Here is a 14507-nt window from a genome sequence, read left to right on the forward strand (position 1 = left end):
AATAGCAATTAATCTTCTGTGATTGATCTTAGGCAGTCAGCTGATGTTGTTAAACAATTGTAATAGAGAAATCCTCTCAGAACTGGCCTGTACAACACCAGTTGAGCTGTACCAATGACTTAAAGAACAAGGATTATAATCACAGCCTTCAAATGTTTGCTCTGCTCGCTGGTCTGTGTGAACCTGCTCCTTGTGTATTGGAAGATGTCATAGCCAGCTGTTCTCATCTCATCCAATACACAGACCTTTCAGATCATTAAAAAAATCTGATTCTTAACCACTACACAGATTTTCCGACTGGACTCTATTCTCTACCAATACTGAGTCCCTTCCTGTTGGACAGAGAAAATATAGCTCAATGGTCTACCAATATTCAGACCTTCCTGCTTGACAGACAAAAATTAGTTCAATGCTCTACCAATATGCAGACCTTCCTGCTTGACAGAAAAAACAGAGCTCAATTTTCTACCAATATTCAAACCTTCCTGCTCGACAGACAAAAACAGAGCTCAATGCTCTACCAATATTCAGACTTTCCTGCTCGACAGACAAAAATTAGCTCAGTTCTCAACCATTACACTATATAACTTTTCTACAGGGCAGATAAAAATATCTCAATATCTCAAAAGAGTTTTTGCAAATAAACAGACCTTTCTGCTGGTCAAACAAAATAATTCAAATTTTTCAAGCAGTGTCTGATTATATTGAATTTATAATGAAACTCTTATCATTATATGTAAATAATGTTTGCAAAAGTACTACAGAATCCTGTATGGATGTTTATGTTTAAAGAACACTCCCATCCCACCATCATCTTGTCCTGATTGCTATAGAAGTGTTTCACACATGCTGCAGTTCAAATTTAAGTCTGTGGCTACCGATTCACAAGGAAACATGTACAGATGCAGTTCTGAGGAGGCTTCAAGCCGATAAGGAATATCTTAAAAATGTTAATTAGTATTGGATATAGATTTAACTAGAGTACATACACCTGGCAAGAGAGAATCTCAATAGCAATTACATCACAGATTTATGTAGCACCATTTCAAGTCAAAAAACGATTGCAATTTGTTGTCTATGACTGAGAATGTACATTACACTTCTAGGTGAGGATGAGCACAAGAACAACTCTTTAAAATAAAAACATAACAGGATTCCTTTTATCATATTGTATAAAAGTGTTTGTTTGGTTCACATCAATTGATTGGTATTAAGTATATACCTACAGAGGAAAAGGGAGGGAGTCATGAGTTGATATGTCTTGAAATTGTAAATACTTCAGCTTTTTGAAAACTTTTTCACATTATCACTAGTGTGTAGGTAGTACTTGTTCAGCATCAGCAATATGTTAGGTGAAGGAGCAACAAATTGCACCCAGTGACATTTCAACTACATAGTTTGGGTATCAGATCATTTGGTTCATTACAGCCCCTCCCCAATGCCTTGCCAGTCTCCTGTATATTACAGCCTCTCTCCAATGCCTTGCCAGTCTCCTGTATATTACAGCCTCACTCCAATGCCTTGCCAGTCTCCTGTATATTACAACCCCTCTCCAAGGGCTTGTTAGTCTCCTGTACATTACAGCCCCTCCCCAAAGTCTTGCCAGTCTCCTGTATATTACAACCCCTCTCCAAGGGCTTGTTAGTCTCCTGTACATTACAGCCCCTCTCCAAGGCCTTGCCAGTCTCCTGTATATTACAGCCTCACCCCAATGCCTTGCCAGTTTCCTGTATATTACAACCCCTCTCCAATGCCTTGCCAGTCTCCTGTATATTACAGCCTCACCCCAAGGCCTTGCCAGTCTCCTGTATATTACAGCCTCACCCCAAGGCCTTGCCAGTCTCCTGTATATTACAACCCCTCTCCAAGGGCTTGTTAGTCCCCTGTACATTACAGCCCCTCTCCAAGGCCTTGCCAGTCTCCTGTATATTACAGCCTCACCCCAATGCCTTGCCAGTCTCCTGTATATTACAACCCCTCTCCAATGCCTTGCCAGTCTCCTGTATATTACAGCCCCTCCCCAAAGTCTTGCCAGTCTCCTGTATATTACAGCCTCACCCCAAGGCCTTGCCAGTCTCCTGTATATTACAGCCTCACCCCAAGGCCTTGCCAGTCTCCTGTATATTACAACCCCTCTCCAAGGGCTTGTTAGTCTCCTGTACATTACAGCCCCTCTCCAAGGCCTTGCCAGTCTCCTGTATATTACAGCCTCACCCCAATGCCTTGCCAGTCTCCTGTATATTACAACCCCTCTCCAATGCCTTGCCAGTCTCCTGTATATTACAGCCCCTCTCCAATGCCTTGCCAGTCTCCTTCCTGTATATTACAGCCTCACTCCAATGCCTTGTCAGTCTCCTGTATATTACAACCCCTCTCCAATGCCTTGCCAGTCTCCTGTATATTACAGCCCCTCTCCAGTGCCTTGCCAGTCTCCTGTATATTACAGCCTCACTCCAATGCCTTGCCAGTCTCCTGTATATTACAGCCCCTCTCCAATGCCTTGCCAGTCTCCTGTATATTACAGCCTCACTCCAATGCCTTGCCAGTCTCCTGTATATTACAGCCTCACTCCAATGCCTTGCCAGTCTCCTGTATATTACAACCCCTCTCCAATGCCTTGCCAGTCTCCTGTATATTACAGCCCCTCTCCAATGCCTTGCCAGTCTCCTGTATATTACAGCCTCACTCCAATGCCTTGCCAGTCTCCTTCCTGTATATTACAGCCTCACTCCAATGCCTTGTCAGTCTCCTGTATATTACAACCCCTCTCCAATGCCTTGCCAGTCTCCTGTATATTACAGCCCCTCTCCAGTGCCTTGCCAGTCTCCTGTATATTACAGCCTCACTCCAATGCCTTGTCAGTCTCCTGTATATTACAGCCTCACTCCAATGCCTTGCCAGTCTCCTGTATATTACAGCCTCACTCCAATGCCTTGCCAGTCTCCTGTATATTACAATCCCTCTCCATTTCAGTCCCTGCCCCACACCTTTGCCTCTCCTAAATAATACAGTTCTGTGGTAAGTCCTTTATTTCTTTCAGCCCTTCCTCCTCACCTTATTTTATTTGTTTGTTGATTTCCTGTAACAATGATGTCAGTGGACTAGGGGCAAGCCGAAATTTCATTTAGATACAGATATGGTTATAGATGATTTTCTTGGAATAAGTCAGTGATTCAATTTGGTTTTTTCAATTTCATAATGAAAAAAAAAGCTTTTTATATATAGCCTTGTAAAAGTAATGGGGGTGGGAGTGGGGGGAGGGCATGAGAAAATGGAGGATGGGTGAAAATACCTTGATCTTATTTAGCAGCACTTACAATACTATCACAAGAGGATAGCGGCACTTACAATACTATCACAAAAGGATAGCGGCACTTATAATGCTATCACAAGGGGATAGCGGCACTTATAATGCTATCACAAGGGGATCAGTATGTGGAAAATTATGGTTGAGTGATGGGTAATTGTATGTGGTTGTATTATAGTGGAGTGAAGGTATGTGGATGTTTTATGGTTGAGTGGTGGTGATGTGATTATGTTATGGTTGAGTGATTTTGAGGATGTTTAATGGTTGATTAGTGGTGGTCAATGTAATAGTTGAGTTATAATGTGAGGATGGTTTATGGTTGATTGGTGATGGTGTGGTTATGTTATGGTTGAGTGATTTTGAGGATGTTTAATGGTTGATTAGTGGTGGTCAATGTAACAGTTGAGTTATAATGTGAGGATGTATTCTGGTTGATTGGTGGTGTTGTTATGTTATGGTTGAATGATTGTGTCAGGATATTTCATGGGTGATTGATGATGTGGTTATGTCACATTTTGTATAGTGTTATGTGTCGTGCATCATAAACTTTTTATATTTTCAGTTTCTTCTGAAAACCCCCTGAACTGATTTCAATGAAATTTGCATAATTCAAAATTTTAAAGGAATTATCAACATCGGTTAACACTTCAAAGTTATGCACATTTTGATCATGGAACCCGCAGGAGCTGATGGGCAGAGCAATTGTCTTTAATTTCAAAAACTTCTTCTCAGCACCCAATTATGATAAAAATCAAATACTCTACATGGATGAAAATGTCTTAAGGTGCTTTTTCAAAATTATGCATGTTCCTTATGATTAATTTCTGAAATGATGACAAGACAACAATGCTTTTACTGGTGATTCATATTGTTACTTAAACACCATTAAGTCTTACTGCCATCAATATTGCAATGTTTTTGTAAGACTTCAAAACTATTTACCCTAATAATCATAGTCAAGTGGTTGTGTGGCTATGTGATAGTTGAGTGGTTGTGTTGCTATGTGATAGTTGAGTGGTTGTGTGGTTATGTGATAACTGAGTGGTTGTGTGGTTATGTGATAGTTGAGTGTTGTGTGGCTATGTGATAGTTGAGTGGTTGTGTGGCTATGTGATAGTTGAGTGGTTGTGTGGTTATGTGAGAGTTGAGTGGTTGTGTGGCTATGTGATAGTTGAGTGGTTGTGTGGCTATGTGATAGTTGAGTGGTTGTGTGGCTATGTGATAGTTGAGTGGTTGTGTGGTTATGTGATAGTTGAGTGGTTGTGTGGCTATGTGATAGTTGAGTGGTTGTGTGGCTATGTGATAGTTGAGTGGTTGTGTGGCTATGTGATAGTTGAGTGGTTGTGTGGCTATGTGATAGTTGAGTGGTTGTGTGGCTATGTGATAGTTGATTAGTTATGTGTGGATTGTAAATGGATTGTGTGGTGCAGTGGACTAATTCGGTGGGTGGTTTTGGTATTCCAGGTTGGTGGTTGATATCTGCTTGGTGCCAAGCATTCTACAGAAATTAATGTGAGAAAACTGATGTAGGAATATTGGATGGGAACACAAGAATCATCGGATAAGCCCAGAATAATGCACATGATGGGAGTCAGTATTATGATTGGGGATGAGAGAGAGTGTCACCACATGTTCTTCTTACAGCAAGTTGGCTCAGCAAAAATGATTACCCTGTCTTTGATTTCTTAGGGGTTGCAAAAGTGTACAGGATGAAGGAGGTGACTTTTAATGATTTCTGTTTAAGACACTGTGATGGAGACATATATGCTAAGTTTGGATGAAATGATAGAATATAAGGCAAAAGTGACAGAGTTACGGTATACACTGGTCTGTGCTCTGTTATGTTTCCTTTGTATGGTTTATATACTTTGAAGAATTCTTTGGTGTACCATTCTATCAGAGAATTCCCTGTCTTCTATAATCCATCCACTAGGGGATTCCCTGTCATCTATGTGTTATTATCCACTAGGGGATTCCATGTCATCTCTTGTTTTTATCCACTAGGGGATTTCCTGTCATCTATGTTTTTATCCACTAGGGGATTCCCTGTCATCTATGTGTTTTTATCCACTAGGGGATTCCCTGTCATCTATGTTTTTATCCACTAGGGGATTCCCTGTCATCTATGTTTTTATCCACTAGGGGATTCCCTGTTATCTATGTGTTATTATCCACTAGGGGATTCCCTGTTATCTATGTGTTATCCACTAGGGGATTCCCTGTCATCTATGTTTTTATCCACTAGGGGATTTCCTGTCATCTATGTGTTATCCACTAGGGGATTCCCTGTCATCTATGTTTTATCCACTAAGGGATTCCCTGTCATCTATGTTTTTTATCCACTAGGGGATTCCCTGTCATCTATTTTTAGCCACTAGGGGATTCCCTGTCATCTTTGGTTTTTATCCACTAGGGGATTCCCTGTCATCTATATTTTATCCACTAGGGGATTCCCTAGTTTCAATATATCATTCTATCAGGATTCCTGTCTTCATTATTTACAATATCCATGGAATATCCTAGATCTGTGATATTTCCTATTAATACTGATGTTCCTTTGTTTATCTGGTACTGTGTTGAAGTAGTAAGTCAGTCACAACTACTAAAGGCTTAACTACACTGACCTTAGGAACATGCATTTGTCCTTAAAGTTTTCCGATACTGTTTGTTATTTCTTTACTGAATGAAAATGGAGGTGCATCTGATACAGAAGCTAGATGAAAAGTCATTGATTGAATCAAATAGGAATAAAGTCTGAGAATTTGATAGATATTTATCAGTTTTTAGCCCCAGGTTCACTAGCTGTACATTACGTTTTGTTTTAGCTTTGTTAAAGCTAAGTTAAATCAGGAAAACATCTTTGTGACTGTTGACTCTGAGTTACATGGGAGTATTTTTCATATCTTGAGTGAGACATTTGACCCTGGAGTTACATGGGTGAGGGATACATGTCTGGTGTGTGGCTTTTGACCCAAAGTTACATGGGTGAGGGATACATGTCTGGTGTGTGGCTTTTGACCCTAAGTTACTTGGGTGAGGGATACATGTCTGGTGTGTGGCTTTTGACCCTAAGTTACATGGGTAAGGGATACATGTCTGGTGTGTGACTTTTGACCCCAAGTTACATGGGTGATGGTACAATGTCTTGATCGAGTGTGACTGAGGACCTTGAGTTACATGGTTGAGTGATAAATATCTTGGGTGTGACCTTTAACCCTGAGTCACAATTGGTGAATGATACATGTCTGGGGTGTGAGTTTTTACCCTGAGTTACATGGGTGAATGATACATGTCTGGGGTGTAAGTTTTTACCCTGAGTTACATGGGTGAATGATACATGTCTGGGGTGTGAGTTTTTACCCTGAGTTACATGGGTGAATGATACATGTCTGGGGTGTGAGTTTTTACCCTGAGTTACATGGGTGAATGATACATGTCTGGGGTGTGAGTTTTTACCCTGAGTTACATGGGTGAATGATACATGTCTGGGGTGTAAGTTTTTACCCTGAGTAACATTGGTGAATGATACATGTCTGGGGTGTGAGTTTTTACCCTGAGTTACATGGGTGAATGATACATGTCTGGGGTGTGAGTTTTTACCCTGAGTTACATGGGTGAATGATACATGTCTGGGGTGTGAGTTTTTACCCTGAGTTACATGGGTGAATGATACATGTCTGGGGTGTGAGTTTTTACCCTGAGTTACATGGGTGAGGGGTACATACCTGGGAGGTGCTCTTTGATCCTGGGTTACATGGGTTTGTGTTATTTGACTTGTAACAGACATGTTAAATGCTGTTATACCATTGTAATGATCAGGCCTGGAAATGTCTTCTGTAATCTACTTAACTAGTTACACAGCAATTGAAGCACTGTGTATGAGGAAATGTAAAACACATAAACTAGAGGCCTTACCTAGTTCAGATTCATAAAACACGCACAAACAAATTAGGTGCAAGTTGAAGATTACGTTTGAAACAAAAATGATGGTAAGGACATTTACAAGTGTATTACGAGACTGGCTTAAAGAGCAGACCAATCACTATAAAGTCAACCATTTCATTGCTTTTTTCATTAACTGGATCTAAGTCTTGATGTATTGTGTAGTTTTGGTGATGTAAGACACAATTCCCTCTAAGTTTCTTCCATCATTTCTTGTACATAGATATCAGATGTGTGGGACTTGTCTTTTAAGGACTAGTTACACTATTGGCAAGGCCACAAAAACAATATATATGATGTATGACAATAATTAACATATTAGAACTGTAACACCAATGCCAAGGTTACAAAAACATTACAATGTATGTAAAGTGATTGATTAGTGTCAAGGTCATGGAAGCAAGATGGTGAGGCAGTTATTGTTGTATAGACTCTCAATCAACAAGGTCAAGGTCACAGACACCTGATGTGTGATAGACAGGTATACCTTGAGAAAGTCACAAAGACGTATTATCTGGTTTTGTTGATTTGACTCTCTATTAACAATATGGATTGAAGCATTACTTTGATACATCTTTAATAAACTTGTATTCAAAGTGTAATTTACCAGAGAGACAAAGTGTAATTTTCTGATGTACAATTATTGTTATGTAGTATAGAGGTAGGAAGTGACAGAATTTTTACTTGAGAAGGGATACTTTAAGTCTAGCCTTATGTAGTGCAGATGTCATGTTAATAACCACCCTCCTTTATTTACTTGTTTTTGTGGTAATACATTATTTTCTACCTTTTTCTGCTTCACTCCTCATTCTCTTATATACCATAAAGATATTGTTAATCTGTGGTTTGTTTTTTGCAGAGATCTTACACACTTATCTTAGAGGCCTGGGACCAGGATACCATGTCATGTGAGTATACCTGATACCTTTCTTATGCCTTTCCGATTATTGGAAAACTCTGAGGATGAGCCAAGAATGGTGACACAAATAATTGTTGATAATGTATTGGCATTAAGTATTAATTCATGGCAATTAATATACAAACATAGATTTTCCATTTGAAGGAGACCTGTAGGCTAGTTCACTTTGTAACATAACACTGCCATCTAATTACAGATCCATGAGAGACACTACAATACACTACCTCTCTGTCAGTTCGATAATTATGCATTGAAATTCACAGTCATTTAACTATATATTAAATGTTTTTTCTGGCTTCAAAACCTTTCTCATAGCGTATAGTTGGTACTAAAGGTCTGATCAGAATGTCTTACTTTTTCATTATTGGACACATCAGTACACTATATGTCTCACTATTTTCAGAATTGGAAATATTAATACTAGTGTCACGCCTCACTATTTCAATATTGGACACATCAGTGTACCTCACTATTTCAGTATTTAACACATCAGTATGCCACACTATTTCAGTATTGGACACATCAGTATGCTCACTATTTCAGTATTGGACACATCAGTGTAACTCACTATTTCAGTATTGGACACATCAGTATGCCTCACTATTTCAGTATTGGACACATCAGTATGCCTCACTATTTCAGAATTGGACACATCAGTACGACTCACTATTTCAGTATTGGACACATCAGTATGCCACACTATTTCAGTATTGGACACATCAGTATGCCTCACTATTTCAGTATTGGACACATCAGTATGCCTCACTATTTCAGTATTAGACACATCAGTGTAACTCACTATTTCAGTATTGGACACATCAGTATGCCTCACTATTTCAGTATTGGACACATCAGTACGCCTCACTATTTCAGTATTGGACACATCAGTATGCCTCACTATTTCAGTATTGGACACATCAGTATGCCTCACTATTTCAGTATTGGACACATCAGTATGCCTCACTTTTTGAGTATTTTACACATCAATATGCCTCACTTTTTCAGTATTTAACACATCAGTATGCCTCACTATTTCAGTATTGGACACATCAGTACGCCTCACTATTTCAGTATTGGACACATCAGTATGCCTCACTATTTCAGTATTGGACACATCAGTATGCCTCACTATTTCAGTATTGGACACATCAGTATGCCTCACTTTTTGAGTATTTTACACATCAGTATGCCTCACTTTTTCAGTATTTAACACATCAGTATGCCACACTATTTCAGTATTGGACACATCAGTACGCCTCACTATTTCAGTATTTAACACATCAGTATGCCACACTATTTCAGTATTGGACACATCAGTATGCCTCACTTTTTGAGTATTGGACACATCAGTATGCCTCACTTTTTCAGTATTTAACACATCAGTATGCCACACTATTTCAGTATTGGACACATCAGTACGCCTCACTATTTCAGTATTTAACACATCAGTATGCCACACTATTTCAGTATTGGACACATCAGTTTGCCTCACTATTTCAGTATTGGACACATCAGTATGCCTCACTTTTTCTATATTGGCCACACATGTTTTTGATTAATTGTTACATGTTATCAGATGATGACAGCAAGTTGACCTCTTAAAGTGAAAGGCAACAGCTACGGAATTATCAATGGTAGACATTACAGTTGGTGTACAGGGCAAGAAAAGGAGAATAATTTATCGTTAGAATTATTCAAAGAATATTTATATCTTATTTCAGTTTTGTGATTCTGGCAGAACTGTCGTTGTAAGGAGCTTTAAATATTTGATCTATGGCCACGAATGTCATTGTCATATATACCCCTTTATTTAGATGTAACGACCCACTGTTAACTTACCTATTATGGGTAGAGGGACTTATCAATGAGTTTGTGATGTAATGACTTACCAACTACCATCAGTTTAGTGTAATGGACCAAATCATACAAGTTTTCTTGATTTGCTTCATAAATTTTATTTGCCATAGAAGCTTTCACCTAAGTGTTATTTGGTGGAGGAAAATGTGTATCGATGCTTAGCATATGGTTGAATCTTTTGTTACCCTAAACACTGTAAACAGCTCATGACTTTGGCTATAGATTTACTTTCTCAATATGTCACCGTTGTAAGTATTTAGATTTCTGAAGTTGTTTAAATCAAGTAATAGGCAGTTCTGTTTTGAAATGCATAATTACATTTCCATTGATCAAGTTATCTTGGCAAAGTTTTGAGAATTTTCCCATGGTCTGTTTGTAGTTAACTTTTACACTACAATTAAACTTGAGTATGATCATTTCCTGTCAGGCTACTGCTGAAGAGGTCTTAGCACTTCCCCAGTTCTCTTTTAAGACTGTAAATTACAAAATAAAAGTATATTTATGAATGAAATTACAATTTTGTATTGCAAAGATTTCAAATATTGATTTTTATGTAACTACACTATATAAGTTTCAATGTACCATCTTGATGTTTGGATCTAATCTAAGTATTAGAATTCTAGTTTGCAAATCGTTAATTATTGCAACATCTTTTCAAACACCATGGTGGCTTATAGAAAATGAATGGTCCTCAGTCATCACTTTAATCTGTATCCATGTTGAAATTTTCCATTACTTGAGCCCAACATTCTGGTTATATAGTTATGCAGCTTGATTAGGTAAAACAGGTACATCAAATATTGAAACAAAAACTGTCCCAAGAAACGATAATAAAAAAAGACTTCATCAAACTACTGGGCTGTGGTCACTTGAAGCCTTATAGATAAAGTTGCTTTCAGCAAGTCCAGTGATCAGGACGACACTGATTTTTTTTTTTTTTTTTAACTTTTGGATGTTGATGTTTTAGATATTAAATACTTACAGTAGAATGTATAAGCAGAGTGTATCACCTTAACAGCAGTCATGTCACTGTTTGGTCTATGTAATTAACAATCTGGTAATATTGCTGGCAAAGTGATGGCCACTTAATCAGATAAATCAGTCAAAGTTCCTCTCAATTGGTTTGTACAGCTTGCATCTGAAGTTGAATCTTTTGCCTTGTCATAATCTGTCAGTTGGTGTTTGATGGGTCTTGTGCTCAGTTTACACTTAGCAGGCAGCCATCAGGTCAAAGTTCAAGGACAAAGTTAAGGGCAGCAAGGATGGGAAAATGTAGTACATGTACTATAAAATTCCATCAAAATTTCAATAGTCAATTTTCTAATGAAGAATTTTTTTTCAATTGATTTAATAATTTGAAGAAATCAACATTTATTTCTGATAAAACATTTGCTGTAATGATATTTGATTTCCAGAGGTAGTATCAATTTCAATCCTGGTTCTAACACAATGTATCATTTGATGTAATATAGTTTCATTAGTATGATAAAATTTCATTCAATTATATTAAATACACATCAAATATTTAATTAAATTTGATTCTGATGCTGAGGTAGGTTATCTAAGGGTGAAATCTGTTGAGGTGATGACCTTGGGCTAGGAGGTGAGCTACAAGATGAGGGATTGGACTATCTTATCAGACCTGAGGGCCACCTATCAGATCCGGCAAGGCAGACCAATTTTTAGAAGTGAAAATTGAAAGATGTATTTAATGGAAATTGATAAAGGCTATCATACATTATGTCACACTTGGGGGCAGGAGATAGGTGTCCCGGCCAGGGGGCTGTGTATGGTAGGGGGAGCTGATGGGGGCTGTGTGCCACATCACTGTAGTAGAAACTGTTGTAGATTCAGCCTGATAATGCTTATTTCAATTAGGATGAGGAATTTGGTAGAAAACACAAGTGATGATAAGGAGTAATATGCTAGGATAAAATCAGAGATTTATAGAGCCTTCCAAGAGTAGTTTCTCTGGTCTGCACATCACAGGTTCAGGCATAACTTGCTTAACTCACTTGTAGAACTTTATAGAGTATCATCTTTGGTTTTTCCTTGTGTGGTTTTTCCAGCCTTGTGCGTAGATACCACTGATGTTTTTCTGCTAATGAGCTAACACATCTAGTGCTATCAGGTTTTTCTCTATAGTCCAAAATATTCCCCACTGTCCCTCATTTCTCTGGGATATAAAAAGACTTGTATGACATAAAAAGGTGAACTTTATCTCTCCCAGCTGCTAATTTCAGTCCTCAAACTCCAGCACTTAGCTCCTCGGCATTGCCTAACTACTATCTGTGGGATGCCCCAGGCATGTGTAGTACAACTTTGTTTACGTTACATTTTGGCTTCAGCAGCTGGAAGTGGAGCCTTTGGGGTTTGAGAAATCTTACACAAGGATAATTATTTTGATTTCAATTTGAATTTGGTCATTTACATCGGAATATATTAAATCAGTTCCTTCTGTAAATTAATTTGATTGTTTTAACATTTTTATATTTCATGATTAGTAATTGATATCCAACACTCGAGCAGCTATTACTCAAAATAACAGGAGTGTTTTTACACAGTAAAAACCTCTATAGAAATTAAAATTATGGCTGAGATATTGAAAAATTAACAGTTACTTAAGACAGCTTGGTATGTGGAAATGATTGAAGAAAGGAGAGATTGGAGATGACTGGTTCTTTTTATGTCATTATATCACATCTGTACAAATCTAAAATATCTGACCTGAGACGGTATAAGCAGGTGACTTGGTATCTACCTGGGGGAAACTTGGTACTAGGATTTTCATGTTGCTGAGAAAAGGCACTCTGGTAACCTTTATCAGTATAGGGAGAAAGACACTATGGGAGCCTGTATCTTTAAAGGGAAAAGACACCCTGGACACTTGTATCAGAGGAGGAGAAAAGACACCCTGGAAACCTGTATCAGTATAGTTGGAAAGACACACCAGAAATCTGTATCCGTATATGGGTACTTAGTAATATTTCTGGCATATTTTTATCATTCACATTTTATTTTGGATATGATACTAAAGCAAATTTTAGAGATACTATTGAAACTGACCCTGAGACGGTACCTGAAGAGGTAATCAGATGGGACGCAACTCACTGGCAATTACTACACCATAGTGTGGCAACCCCAGACCACAGATAGATCTACCAGGTACAATTGTAGATGTAGTTCAATGTTTATTGATGTAGTTTGTATAGCAAAGACATCTGGTGCTTAGACTGAGGCTGCTGTGTGAGGGATCAGGTGATGATGGATAAGGGATGCTGAAGTGCTCTAGTTATACCGTCAATATCTGTAAATTTGTTGAACTAACCTGAACTAAGTCTATCAAGCCTTATATACAAAAAATTGTTGCTTTAGTTTAAATTAACAGAGACATTGAATGTTTGTAAATTAGATGTATATGGGTAACAGATTCTAATTCTCCTACACTCTTGTGTCAAAATTGCATAAAACTTTCTCAAACAGTTTATTTCCATTTTATTCAATCAAATTACCTCCCTTCTCAGTTTTACATCAGAAAGGCATCATTTTGATCATGACATTGCTAAATCTTGCATAAAGGTTTCACAGAGACTGGATTAGATAGGTGGGAACAGGTAGTGTTATACAGATTTTTTATAAAGGAGGAAACAGATCTTATACAGGTAGAGGTAGGTGTTATACATGAGGAGACAGGTGTTATACAGGTGGAGACAGATGTTATACAGGTGGGGACAGGTGTTAAACAGGTGCAGACATGTTATAAAGGAGGAGACATATGCTGCACAGGAAGAGACAAATGTTATACAGATGGAGAAGGATGTTATACAGGTGGAGACAGGTGTTGCACAGGTAGAGACAGGTGTTACACAGATAGAGACAGGTGTTATACAGGTAGTTGTACAGGTGGTGTTGTACAGGAGGACAGTTGTGATATAAGTATTATTTGACATATAGTGTTATACAAGAGGAGACAGATGTTTAACAGGAGAAGACCAATGTTATACAGGTGGAGACAGGTGTTATACAGGTGGAGACAGGTGTTATATAAGTGGATACAGATTTTATACAGATAGATACAGGTGTTATACAGGTGGAGACAGGTGTTATACAGGTGGTAGAACAAGTGGTGTTGTCCAGTTGGACACAGTTGTAATATGGGTATAATTCTATAGATAGTATTATACAGGTGATGTCATACAAGTGGAAACAGTTGTAATACAAGTGGGGACAAGTGTAATAGAGCTTAAATCAAGTGTAATGCAGCTAAGACAAGTGTAACATTTATATGCTATAGTTGTAGTAACAAGTGTTTACTGTAAATGTTCTACAACAGGGACAAGTGTTAGGTATAAATGTTCAACAACAGGGGACACGTATTAGGTATAATTGCTTCCTGACTTTCCTGTTCTGTCAGACTGGAGTTATATCCATCTTGATGTTGGATAAGACGGAGATATGCAATTTCTTATCTTAGGCATGTTG

General features: G+C 38.2%; 1 protein-coding gene across 1 annotated transcript in view; it reads left to right on the forward strand.

Moving 5' to 3' along the window:
• LOC132558932 (protein jagged-1b-like) overlaps positions 1 to 14507 on the forward strand; it is a 114066-nt gene that overhangs the window by 45599 nt on the left and 53960 nt on the right. The window contains exon 2 of the mRNA XM_060223551.1: positions 8109 to 8157. Coding sequence (XP_060079534.1) covers positions 8109 to 8157 — 49 coding nt within the window. The remainder of the gene's footprint in view (positions 1 to 8108; positions 8158 to 14507) is intronic.

The sequence above is a fragment of the Ylistrum balloti genome, unplaced genomic scaffold (genome assembly GCF_031769215.1).
Source record: "Ylistrum balloti isolate Yb309-2 unplaced genomic scaffold, AGI_CSIRO_Ybal_v1 Utg370840, whole genome shotgun sequence".
Classification (NCBI taxonomy): domain Eukaryota; kingdom Metazoa; phylum Mollusca; class Bivalvia; order Pectinida; family Pectinidae; genus Ylistrum; species Ylistrum balloti.